Source organism: Symphalangus syndactylus, chromosome 20 (assembly GCF_028878055.3).
Source record: "Symphalangus syndactylus isolate Jambi chromosome 20, NHGRI_mSymSyn1-v2.1_pri, whole genome shotgun sequence".
Classification (NCBI taxonomy): domain Eukaryota; kingdom Metazoa; phylum Chordata; class Mammalia; order Primates; family Hylobatidae; genus Symphalangus; species Symphalangus syndactylus.
Genome location: NC_072442.2, coordinates 72,942,396 through 72,956,211, shown reverse-complemented (window position 1 = coordinate 72,956,211; position 13,816 = coordinate 72,942,396). Strand labels below are relative to the sequence as shown.

The 13,816-nt window shown below is 40.0% G+C and overlaps 1 protein-coding gene across 1 annotated transcript; it reads left to right on the top strand.

The window, feature by feature from the left end:
• The first annotated feature begins 4,533 nt into the window (after positions 1-4,533).
• On the top strand, positions 4,534-11,989 carry LOC129475445 (endogenous retrovirus group K member 7 Env polyprotein-like). The gene is given in 5 exon segments (XM_063628414.1): positions 4,534-5,131; positions 5,134-6,065; positions 10,073-10,212; positions 11,156-11,251; positions 11,836-11,989. Coding segments are annotated over 5 exon segments (1,920 nt in total).
• Positions 11,990-13,816: the final 1,827 nt, after the last annotated feature.

The following is a 13,816-nucleotide window of genomic DNA, read 5'->3' as shown; positions in this document are numbered from 1 at the left end:
TTTTGACCTGTACCTTGAACAATTGCTTTGCTGAGATGCTGTTAATTTGTCACTTTGCCCCAGCCACTTAGCCCCAACTTTGAGCTCACAAAAACATGTGTTGTATGGAATCAAGGTTTAAGGGATCTAGGGCTGTGCAGGATGTGCCTTGCTAACAAAATGTTTACAAGCAGTATGCTTGGTAAAAGTCATTGCCATTCTCTAGTGTCAATAAACCAGGGGCACAATGCACTGTGAAAAGCCATAAGGACCTCTGCCCCGGAAAGCTGGATATTGTCCAAGGTTTCTCCCCATGTGATTGTCTGAAATATGGCCTCATGGGATGAGAAAGACCTGACCATCCCCCAGCCCGACACCCATAAAGGGTCTGTGCTGAGGTGGATTAGTAAAAGAGGAAAGCCTCTTGCAGTTGAGATGGAGGAAGGCCACTGTCTCCTGCCTGTCCCTGGGAACTGAATGTCTCAGTATAAAACCCGATTGTACATTTGTTCAATTCTGAGATAGGAGGAAAACCTCCCTATGGCGGGAGGCGAGACATGTTGGCAGCAATGCTGCCTTGTTATTCTTTACTCCACTGAGATGTTCGGGTGGAGAGAAACACACATCTGGCCTACGTGCACATCCAGGCATAGTACTTCCCCTTGAACTTAATTATGACATAGATTCTTTTGCTCACATGTTTTTTTGCTGACCTCCTTACTATCACCCTGCTCTCCTACCGCATTCCTCTTGCGAAGATAATGAAAATAATAAAAACAGGGAACTCAGAGACTGGTGCAGGTGCAGGTCCTTGGTATGCTGAACACCAGTCCCCTGGGCCCACTTTTCTTTCTCCATACTTTGTATCTTATTTTTTTCTCAGTCCCTCATCCCACCTGATGAGATATACCCACAGGTGTGGAGGAGCAGGCCACCCCTTCATCTGCAACCCAATGTGGGTGCCTTTGTCTAGGGTGAAGATATGCTAAGAATGTGAGCATTGAGGACAGTGGATGAGAGATTCCTGAGTACATCCACCGTCAGCCTTGCGGTAAACTTGTGCGCTCAGAGGAACCCAGGGTAACAATGGGGCAAACGGAAAGTAAATATGTCTCTTATCTCAGCTTCATTAAAATTCTCTTAAGAAAAGGGGGAATTAAAGCTTCTACAGAAAATCTAATTACACTATTCCAAACAATAGAACGATTCTGCCCATGGTTTCCAGAACAAGGAACTTTAGATGTAAAAGATTGGGAAAAAATTGGCAAAGAATTAAAACAAGCAAATAGGGAAGGTAAAATCATCCCACTTACAATATGGAATGATTGGGCCATTGTTAAAGCAACTTTAGAACCGTTTCAAATAGAAGAAGATAGCGTTTCAGTCTTTGATGCCCCTGAAAGCTGTGTAATAGATTGTAAAGAAGAGGCAGGGAAAAATCCAGGAAAGGAACGGAAACTTCACATTGTAAATAGGTAGCAGAGCCAGTAATGGCTCTGTCAATGCAAAATGTTGACCACAATCAATTACAGGAGGTAATATATCCTGAAACATTAAAATTAAAAGGAAAAAGTCCAGAACCATTGGGGCCATTGGGGCTAAAACCACGATGGCCACCTCCTCCTCAGCCGAGTAAGTGCTGGGGGAGGTAGCGTGAAACTAGGCTCGCTGCGACTTGGCTCCAGGCACTCATTATTGTCCAACCTACCGTTCACTATGGTGAAGGAGGAATTCAGACTCACCCTGCAGCTTCCTGTATAGGTCAAACAGTGGCCGCTCCCTAAGGAAAAGTTCGGGGTGCTACATAAAATAGTTAAAAAGCTATTTTAAAAAGGACATGTTTCACCCACTTTCTGTCTTTAGAATTCTTCTGTGTTTGTAATTCAGAAAATATCAGGCAGATGGCTCATGCTAACTGACCTAAGAGCGGTTAATGCGGTAATTCAACCTATGGGGTCTCTCCAACTCGGGTTGCCTTCTCCAGCCATGATCCCCTTTAATTATAATTGATCTGAAGGATTGCTTTTTTACCATTCCTCTGGCAAAACAGGATTTTGAAAAATTGGCTTTTACTATGCCAGCCATAAGTAATAAAGAACAAGCCACCAGATTTCAGTGGAAAGTTTTACCTCAGGGAATGCTTAATTGTCCAACTATTTGTCAGACTTTTGTAGCTCAAGTTCTTCAGCCAGTTAGAGACAAGTTTTCAGAGTGTTATTCATTATGTTGATGATATTTTGTGTGCTGCAGAAACAATAGACTAATTGTTACACATTTCTGCAGACAGAGGTTTCAAACGCAGGCCTAACAATAGCATCTGATAAGATTCAGACCTCTACTCCTTTTCGTTATTTGGGAATGCAGGTAGAGGAAAGAAAAGTTAAACCACAAAACATAGAAATAAGAAAAGACACGTTAAGAACATTAAATGACTTTCAAAAATTGCTAGGAGATATTAATTGGATTCAGCCAACTCTAGGAATCCCTACTTATGCCATGTCAAATTTGTTCTCTATCTTGAGAGGGGACCTGGACTTGAATAGTAAAAGAACATTAACTCCAGAGGCAGCTAAAGAAATTGAATTAGTTGAAGAAAAATTTCAGTCAGCACAAGCAAATAGAATAGATCACTTATCCCCACGCCAACTTTTGATTTTTGCTACTACACATTCTCCAACAGGCATCATTGTTCAAAATACAGATCTTGTGGAGTGGTCATTCCTTCCTCACAGTACAGTTAAGACTATTACATTGTACTTAGATCAAATGGCTACATTAATTTGTCAGGCAAGACTACAAATAGTAAAATTGTGTGGAAGTGACCCAGATAAAATCATTGTTCCTTTAAACAATGAAGAGGATAGATAAGCCTTTATCAATTCTGGCGCATGGCAGATTGGTCTTGCTGATTTTGTGGGAATTATTGATAATCATTACCCAAGAACAAAAATCTTCCAGTTTTTAAAATTGACTATTTGGATTTTACCGAAAATTAACAGACATAAACCTTTATAAAATGCTCTGATGGTGTTTACTGATGGTTCCAGAAAGGGAAAAGTGGCTTACACCAGGCAAAAAGAATGAGTCATTGAAACTCAATATCACTCAGCTCAAAGAGCAGAATTGGCTGCTGTCATTTCAGTGTTACAAGGTTTTAATCAGCCTATTAACATTGTTTCAGATTCTGCATATGTAGTACAGGCTACAAAGGATGTTGAGACAGCCCTAATCAAATACAGTATGGATGATCAGTTGAATCAGCTGTTTAATTTGTTACAACAAACTGTAAGAAAAAGAAATTTCCCATTTTATATTACTCATGCTTGAGCACATACTAATTTACCAGGGCCTTTAACGAACGCAAATGAACAAGCTGACTTCCTAGTATCATCTGCCTTCATGGAAGCACAAGAACGTCATGCCCTGACTCATGTAAATGCAACGGAATTAAAAAATAAATTTGATATCACATGGAAAGAGGCAAAAAATATTGTACAACATTGTACTGAGTGTCAAGTCCTACACTTGGCCACTCAGGAGGCAGGAGTTAATCCCAGAGGTTTATGTCCTAATGCATTAGGGCAAATGGATGTCACACATGTACCTTCATTTGGAAAATTGTCATTTGTCCATGTGACAGTTGATACTTATTCACATTTCATATGGGCAACGTGCTAGACAGGAGAAAGTACTTCCCATGTTAAAAGACATTTATTATCTTCTTTTGCTGTCATGGGAGTTCCAGAAAAAAGTAAAACAGATAATGGGCCAGGATACTCTAGCAAAGCATTTCAAAAATTCTTAAATCAGTGGAAAATTACACATACAAGAGGAATCCCTTATAATTCCCAAGGACAGGCCATAATTGAAAGAAATAATAGAACACTCAAAGCTCAATGGGTTAAACAAAAAAAGGAAAAAGAGAGTAAGGAGTATAACACTCCCCAGATACAACTTAATCTAGCACTCTATACTTTAAAGTTTTTAAACGTATATAGAAATCAGACCACTACTTCTGCAGAGCAACATGTTACTGGTAGAAAGAACAGCCCACATGAGGAAAAACTGATTTGGTGAAAAGATCAAAAATAATACATGGGAAATAGGTAAGGTGATAACATGGGGAGAGGTTTTGCTTGTGTTTCACCAGGAGAAAATCAGCTTCCTGTTTGGATACCCACTAGACATTTGAAGTTCTACAATGAACCCATCAGAGATGCAAGGAAAAATGCCTCCGTGGAGACGGAAAACCCTCACTCGAGCACCATCAACTCACCAGGTGAACAAAATGGTGATATCAGAAGAAAAGATGAAGTTGCCATCCACAAAGAAAGCAGAGTTGCTGTCCTGGGCCCAGCTAAAGAAGCGACACAGTTAGCTGAAAAAAGCCTGAAGAACACAAGGGTAACACAAACTCCAGAGAATATGCTGCTTGCAGCTTTAATGATTGTATCAATGGTGGTAAGTCTCCCTATGTCTGCAGGAGCAGCTGCAGCTAATTATACCTACTGGGCCTATGTGCCTTTCCCACCCTCAATTCAGGCAGCCACTTCGATGGATAATTCTATTGAAGTATATGTTAATAATAGTGCATGGGTACCAGGCCCCACAGATGACGGTGGCCTTGCCCAACCTGAAGAAGAAGGAATGATGATAAACATTTCCATTGGGTATCATTATCTTCCTATTTGCCTGGGGAAAGCACCAGAATGCTTAATGCCTGCAACCCAAAATTGGTTGGTAGAAGTACCTACTGTCAGTGCCATTAGTAGATTTACTTATCACATGGTAAGTGGAATGTCACTCAGGCCACAGATAAACAATTTACAGGACCCTTCTTATCAAAGATCATTACAATGTAGGCCTAAGGGGAAGCCTGGTCCCAAGGAAATCCCCAAAGAATCAAAAAGCCCAGAAGTCTTAGTTTGGGAAGAATGTGTGGCTGATACTGCAGTGGTACTACAAAACAATGAATTCGGAACTATTATAGACTGGGCCCCTCGAGGCCAATTATATCATAATTGTATGGGCCAGACTCAATCGTGTTCACAGGTCCCATCCATCTGGCCCATTAATCTGGCCTATGATCGTGATTTAACTGAAAGCCTGGACCAGGTTCATAGAAGGTTAGAATCACTCTATCCATGGAAATGTGGTGTGTAAAACCCCCTTATATGCTATTTGTAGGAATCATAGATCTTAAACCAGATTCCCAAACTATAACCTGTGAAAACTGTAGATTGTTTACTTTCATTCATTCAACTTTGGATTGGCAGCATCGTATTCTGCTAGTGAGGGCAAGAGAGGGCATGGGGATCCCTGTGTCCATGTACCGACTGTGGGAGGCTTCCTCATCCATCTATATTTTAACAGAAGTATTAAAAGGAGTTCTAACTAGATCCAAAAGATTCATTTTTACTTTGATTGCAGTGATTATTGGTCTTATTGCAGTCACAGCAACTGCTGTGACTGCTGGAATTGCTTTACACTCCTCTGTTCAAACTGCAGAATATGTGAATAATTGGCAAAAGAATTCCTCAAAATTGTGGAATTCTCAGACCCAAATAGATAAAAAATTGGCAAACCAAATTAATCATCTTAGACAAACTGTGATTTGGATGGGAGATAGGCTCATGAGCTCGGAATATCTTTTTCAGTTACAGTGTGACTGGAATACTCCAGATTTTAGTATGACATCTCGAGCTTATAATGAATCTGAACATCATTGGGACATGGTTAGATGCCATTTTCAAGGAAGAGAAGATAATCTTACTTTAGATATTTCAAAATTAAAAGAACAAATTTTTGAGGCATCAAAAGCCCAGCTAAATCTGGTGCCAGAAACTGAGGCAATGGTAAAAGCTGTTGATAGCCTCACAAATCTTAACCCTGCCACTTGGGTTAAAGCCATTGGAAGTTCCACTATTGCAAATTTTATATTAATCCTTGTATGTCTGTCCTCTCTATTGCTAGTCTACAGGTGTACCCAGCAGCTCCGGAGAGACAGTGACCAGCGAGAACGGACCATGATGACCATGGCGGTTTTGTCAAAAAGAAAAGGGGGATATGTAGGGAAAGGAAAGAGAGATCAGACTTTACTGTGTCTATGTAGAAAGGGAAGACATAAGAAACTCCATTTGACCTGTACCTTGAAAAATTGCTTTGCTGAGATGCTGTTAATTTGTCACTTTGCCCCAGCCACTTAGCCCCAACTTTGAGCTCACAAAAACATGTGTTGTTTGGAATCAAGGTTTAAGGGATCTAGGGCTGTGCAGGATGTGCCTTGCTAACAAAATGTTTACAAGCAGTATGCTTGGTAAAAGTCATTGCCATTCTCTAGTGTCAATAAACCAGGGGCACAATGCACTGTGAAAAGCCACAAGGACCTCTACCCTGGAAAGCTGGATATTGTCCAAGGTTTCTCCCCATGTGATTGTCTGAAATATGGCCTCATTGGATGAGAAAGACCTGACCATCCCCCAGCCCCACACCCATAAAAGGTCTGTGCTGAGGTGGATTAGTAAAAGAGGAAAGCCTCTTGCAGTTGAAATGGAGGAAGACCACTGTTTCCTGTCTGCCCTGGGAACTTAATATCTCGTTATAAAACCCGATTGTACATTGTTCAATTCTGAGATAGGAGGAAAACGGCCCTATGGCGGGAGGCGAGACATGTTGGCAGCAATGCTGCCTTGTTATTCTTTACTCCACTGAGATGTTTGGTTGGAGACAAACAAATCTGGCCTACGTGCACATTCAGGCATAGTACTTCCCCTTGAACTTAATTATGACATAGCTTCTTTTGCTCACATTTTTTTTGCTGAGCTTCTTCTTATTATCACCCTGTTCTCCTACCACATTCCTCTTGCCAAGATAATGAAAATAATAATCAATAAAAATTGAGGGAACCCAGAGACTGGTGCCAGTGCAGGTCCTTGTTATGCTGAGTGCCGGTCCCCTGGGCCCACTTTTCTTTCTCTATACTTTGTCTCTGTGTCTTATTTCTTTTCTCAGTCTCTCATCCCACCTGATGAGATAAACCCACAAGCGTAGAGGGGCAGGCCACCCCTTCAAATGTAAACTTATGTTTAGTTTAATATGGAGACACACAGTTCTACATAGAAAACTTTAAAATTAGGTGTGTATAGGTAGGTTAGATACACACATATATTCCTAGCATTGCTAATGAAGGACAAGATACAATGTACTCATTCAGCAGCCAGGTGTAAGTTTTCCTACCATTCTGAAAGGAATCAGGCTCTTTGAAGAAATGTCTGATACTAGAATTGGGACAGTAAATATAGGAGCCAGGATAATCTTGAAGTATCAGAAAGTAATTAAGTACTAAAAAAATTGAAATATATCAAAGAAAAATAAGAGCCAATAATAAAAGCTACCAATGGCCAACACAGGAATGAATTGTGCAACACAATGCTGCAGTGTTGAATAATAACTAAAGCTGAAAGTAATTATCTAGGTGTCTGTATTTGTATACATAGGTGATTAAGCAAATGGAGTTGCATAGAAATCTCCTTTGCAAAAGAATTCCAAATAATTGATGTAGACACTCAGCCATCAAGAAGGTGGAGCCAACGCCTCACTCCATAAGTGTGGGCTCTGCATAGTGACTTGCTCCAAAAGAACACATGCAGTATTGACAAGGAGAAAAAATAACTTCACAGTGGAGAAACCTGACAAACAGTAGCTCTGCCAAATGATCCAAGTGAACATCAAAGATGACAGTTCACCTTGAGAACATGAAGTGACAATGGGGGACATTCTACAAAATTCCTGACCAATCCTCCTCAGTACTATCAAGGTTATCAAGAGATGGAAAGCCTGACACACTGTCACAGCCAGGAAGAGCCTACGTGATGACTACATGTCATGCGGGGTCCTGGATGGGATCCTGGGTCAGAGTAAGACAGAACTAAGGGAGTCCAAATGAAATATGAACTTTAGTTAATAATAGCTTATCAGCCAGGTGCAGTGGCTCAAGCCTGTAATCCCAGCACTTTGGGAGGCCGAGGTGGGCGGATCACGAGGTCAGGAGATCGAGACCATCCTGGCTAACACAGTGAAACCCCGTCTCTACTAAAAATACAAAAAATTAGCCAGGCGAGGTGGCGGGCGCCTGTAGTCCCAGCTACGTGGGAGGCTGAGGCAAGAGAACGGCGTGAACCCCGGGAGGTGGAGCCTGCAGTGAGCCAAGATCGCGCCACTGAACTCCAGCCTGGGAGATAGAGCAAGACTCCATCTCAAAAAATAAAATAAAATAAAATAAAAAATAAAAAAATTAAAAAAAGCCTATCAGTATTGGTTCATTAACTGTGACAAATTATGTAAGATATTAATAAGCCATGTGAGACACACTGATAGAAGATGTTAATGAGAGGAAACTAGGTTGCGGCTACATGGCAAATCTCTGCTTTTTTTTTGGCAATTTCTGTGTAAGTAAAAAAAGATGTAAAATAAAACTTTATTTAAAACATTGTTATATTTTTTAATGCTTCCTTGTTTAATTATTTATGCTGTGAATTACTAGTAATTGACATTGTTAACTAATCCTGTTTTTTTAAGTAAGAGCATTATGGCACAAAAAATTAAACAGTGCAGACTGATACATAAATCGAAACAAATGTTCTTTACATGTTTTCTGTTACAGTAGTAACAGGTATGTGTAAGCTTCATTATCATATTTTTTCTTGTGCTGTGGTTGTGTCCTGGGTTCATTCTCTAAAATGCTGATCACCTTAGACCAGGAAAAAAATAAACTTACAGACTCTGTTTCAATTCATGGCTAAATATTTTCAAAACAGTGACTTTGTAAAAATACGTTCCAATGGCAAATTCATTCATTGTGATGAGATCACTTATTCCAAAGACTTCTTGTCTTTATTTTATTCCCATGCCTACCTTTTAGCCATAATACAACAGAATCAAATGTTGGCCGTTGGGAAAAAATATTCAAAGAAAGAAAGAATGTGAACAGAACTTACAACCATGAAGATTCAATGTTTTACCACAATGCTTTCTAAAACAGAAGAGTGTAAAAGGATATTCAAAGTTAATTTCCTCGGCGAGGCTTTGCAGAAAATGAGGAAACTAGAGAAACAAAAATGGCAGGACATTCTACGGGTGATTTTCGATGTTGCTATGTTTTATGGGAAAAAAATACTTTACCTTTTAAAGAATCACAAAGAATTATTGGGAACCCAAACTCTGGAATGTTTGCAAATTTAATTGAGCTCCTATGTAATTATGTCTATGTAGCTAGGCATGAAGTTGATGGTTTTTTAAAAATCTATGTCTTATTTGTGCAATGAACTACCCAATAAATAATTAATGCTCATAGGAAAACATGTTGGATTTGTGAAGGGAAAATAAATCTTGGGGACCCAAAATCACAAAGCTAAAAGGAAAAGTCAAGCTGGGAACTGCTTAGTGCAAATCTACCTCCCATTCTATCCAAAGTCACCCATCTGCTCACCAAGATAAATGCATATCTGATTGTCTCATTTGGAGAGGGTAATCGGCAACGCAAAATAATGAAACCATTTGTCCCTTACCTACCTATGACCTGGAAGCCCCATGTCTTGCCTTCTTTTCAAGTTGTCTCACCTTTCTGGACTGAACCAATGTACATCTTACACATATTGATTGATGTCTCATGTCTCTCTAAAGTGTATAAAGCCAAGCTGTGCCACGACCACCTTGGGCCCATGTTGTCAGGACCTCCTGAGGAGGCCTCATGGGCATGCATCCTCAAACTTGGCAAAATAAACTTTCTAAAAAATCTGAGAGCTGTCTCAGATTTTCAGGGTTCATACATGTAATGTAGGATGTCAATGTTTATAAAACAGACATTATTCTGTCTACTATTACAAACATGCTGCCAATTAACCTTAGGCTTTCTCAACAAAATGAAAAATGATGAGGTACAAACAGTATATGTAAACTTAAATAATGTTGCAAGTTTTAATATGCCTACTTTTCAATTTTTCAGTACTATTTTTACTACTTTAACACTGTAAGAAAAATGAGTAATTAAAACATGAATAAAAGTGTTTACAAGGGTTGCACGTGTTTCCTCCAGCCTCTGCCCATCCCCAGCTTTCATCCCAACGGTGCTGATGGTGACTCTAAGCATTTCTCCTTTCTCTATATCAAGATATCTCCCCAGAAACAAGCCCAAATCTTACCATATGTTCTGGCACGCTATGATGATGAGCAGTGGTGAGCAGCTGAAGCCTCAAGGAAGGGATGCTTTTGTAAAACAAGACTTGTAGAATATAACTTGTGAAAGTAAAGCCTATGGCAGAGTTCGTCCTCAGCACACGGGGAGCTGACAGGAAGCTTTTGCCTCACCTTCCTCAAAGGCCTGCAGCCACGTCTCCCCAGGTCAGTCTTAAGGACAATGAAACTCTGGTCTTCACTGTAGACACGCTACCACTGTAGACATGCTCCAAAGCCATGGTGACCCACCTTTGGGTGGGTCCTGAGGAGAACAAAGCTCTGGTTCTAATCCTAATCCTAACCCTGTCCCAAGACTTTGACCCTGAACCTAAACTCTGATCCCTACCCTGCTCCCTAATTCTCACCCTTACTTTGACCCTGACTTTGATCTTGACCCTGATCATGACCCCACCTCTAACCATACTTCCAGCCCTGACTCTGACCCAGATCCCAACCCTAACCCTAACCCTATTATTATCTTTATGATCTATCTCTAATCTTACCCTCTAGCTCTAAATAGCTGTACCCAACAGCACTTTTTAATTATTTAACTTCTTTTCCTTGAATTCTCTAAGGATATCCTAAAGGAGATGTCATTATGTATTTTGCATTCCCTCTAAGTGGTATGGCTTCAGATGTGAAGTTCTAATCCTTTGCAAGACATAAAAAGTTTGGAGGGTAATAGTACTGGGTTGTTAGGGATGCATGTTGGCATTCATGATAGTCATTGGTGCTGTTCTCCAAATATTTTCAGTTCATTTTTTATGAATGCATTCTGACTGTTCCATCCTACCTACTTAAATTTTTGCATGGCCACATGACTTTTTTGTTTGTTTGTTTGTTTTTTGCCAATGGAGGTGAGATGAAATAACATGTCACTTTTTCAGAAGAGATCTCCAAGAAACAGAGTTCTATTCTGCATGCTTTTTTCTCTTTTCTATAGCAATGGGGATCTTATTGATGGTCCCTCCTTCGGTCTGGATTCCTGTGTTAGGATGACACAGCACAGAGCTACCTCTCACCTGACCCATGATGAGATGTAAATAAATGACGAAGATTTTTGACCCACTGAAATTTGGAGGTTGTTTGTCACCACAGTTTAACCTAGCCCCCATTGACTGATGCAGGGCTGAAGAATGAGTCCAAACTGGATCTGGACAAGACATGTGAAGAGCACTCCAGGCTGAGTAAAATTCAAGTGTTGTCTGAAAGATAACAGTGAGCACAATATGTTATTGGGGTGGGTGTGGGATAAATAAGGTATATCAGGTGAGAATAATGAGAAACTCAACTTTAAAAGATGGTGCTGATTTGGACTGTGGAGAGATCCAAATGCTCTGCTTAGCATTTGACATTGTGATGGATGAACCACTAATTAAGAGCCCAAAATGAAGGCTTGGGGTAAACATCTGAGGGTGTCTAATATCCCAACTTTTCATCCTAGAATGGGCAGAGTCCTTGACCCCCTTCTAGGGAGACTTCCAAAAGAAAAAAGACCTGCATTTCTTCAACAACGCACACTGAGAGACTTTCCTGCTCTTTTGACATGTGGCTAACACTCCTCACCTTTCATTCTGTCATCAGTGTTTCAGGGAAACACCTTTAACTCTCTATGATTTACAGGTTATTAAATGGCCCTTATAATTCCCTCCAGGGGTGGAAAACACTAATGATGATGGTGTCTGAGCTCACAGCAGCAAGCAGGCATGTGTGTTCAGCAGCCATGTGGCTCATTGCTAGGAGCTTACTAAATAAAATATTCTACAACATTGCTTAACACAAGGGGAGACGCTCCTGACTCAGAGGGTTTAATTGCTCACCTACTTCTTTTTCTGCCCTCTTGGGCTCCTAAAATGAAAAGAGCACTGGGGTGATAAATTGAGTCAAAGGGGTGCCAGCCGCATCAGAGCAAAATAGATTCCTAAAAAATCCCTGGCCTAAGATGACAGCCTTGGCTGGATACATTTGAATGTGCTGATAGTGGACATGGTAGAGTGAGGGTGGTTGAAATCTTCATATTAAAGAACTTCCACCCAGATTGCAAGAAAAGAGAGAGGAATGGAGATGGCAGCACGAGTTCCTACAATAAAAGCAGATGTTTTGAGATCAGTTATATTTGTTCTGAAAAAAATACAGAAACCAAAGTTTAGCCTGAGGCTACAATTAATTGGGCAACAAGCGAGAGGCACATATGGCATAGACAGATTTAAACATTTCTCCCTTATATTAATACAAGTACTAAAATTACAAATATATTGATTCCAAATAAAACAAATATTTAAAAAACATAAATATTTTAGCATGTTTATGGAATCTACAGTAGTTTTTGAAGGAGATCTCACAAACAGGTTTGGTTTTTGAAGATTAGAACTGATGGTCTAGAGAATTCATTTCATTCCAGAGAAAGAAAGAGATGAATTTCTTAGGTTCCTTCAGGAATGTGTCTAGCTTTGCCTAATCTTTGTTTGAACTATGGATGCAGCAGAAGAAAACATGAGGATTTCACAGATTTAAGGTGTGAATTGGCTACAAGAGGCAATTGGAAATTCTTTGTCATTGAAATGACAAAGGCTGCTGTGAAAAAAGCAGAGAAAGGGAATTTTTTTTAAAAAAAGCAAACAACAAAAACAAAAACCCCACAAAAAAGCAAACAACAAACAAACAAAAAACAGAGGAAGTATTCAAAACACACTGGGCTGTGACTGCTTCCAGGAATGGGCTACAAGAGGCAATTGGAAATTCTATTTGCTTTGCAACTGTGAGTTTTCCAGCCTGCTTCCTTTCTAAAGTATATTACTTTGTTTTTGGTTCATGAAGTTATCCATTTCTGTTTTCTGGAACAGCTATGTATTTTCTTTATCTATCATCTATCTATCCACCTGCCTATCATCTATCTATCTATCTATTTACTATCTATCTTTTCTACCTTTCGCTATCAAGACCTGGGGTCAAGCAGGATAGAATTCCAGTGTATGTTCACTCTACCATTTAAAAGAAGAGCTCTTGTAGGCGTTCTCCAACACATCATAAACCTGAGCTTTCTAAAACAGGGTGTGGCAAACTACCATGCATGGGCGATGTCTGACACAGTCTGCATTTGTAAGTAAAGATGTACTGGGACACAGTGTCATGCATGTGTTATATAATGTCTCTGGCTACTTTCATGGTATAATGGAATAGCTGAGTCATTGAGAGAGGGACCATATGGCTTGGAAAAAAATAATTAACATTTAGCCCTTCGCAGAAAATATTTGCTGACTCTTCTTTTAAAAGGTCTCTGTTTAGAATGCTAACTATTGCCTTCTGGATAGAATCACTACTCTTTACCACAATCAACACAGCTTCAACCCTGCTTCTATATCCAGCCTCATCTATTATTTCCGCTCCTTCTCCTGATTTTCCTTCTGGCCGTGCTGATGGATTGTCAGTTTCCCAGATGTGCGAGAATCTCTCCTCCCTTCTTGACATTCTCATGCTTTCCCTCTGCCTCTCAAGAACTTCCTGTCCCATCTCTCATGACAAATCTCTTCTTCATTCTTTAAGATGCAACCCCCTTTTCTCTTTCCTTAAAGAAGTCTGTCTGGCTCTATTTTGGGTGATGTGC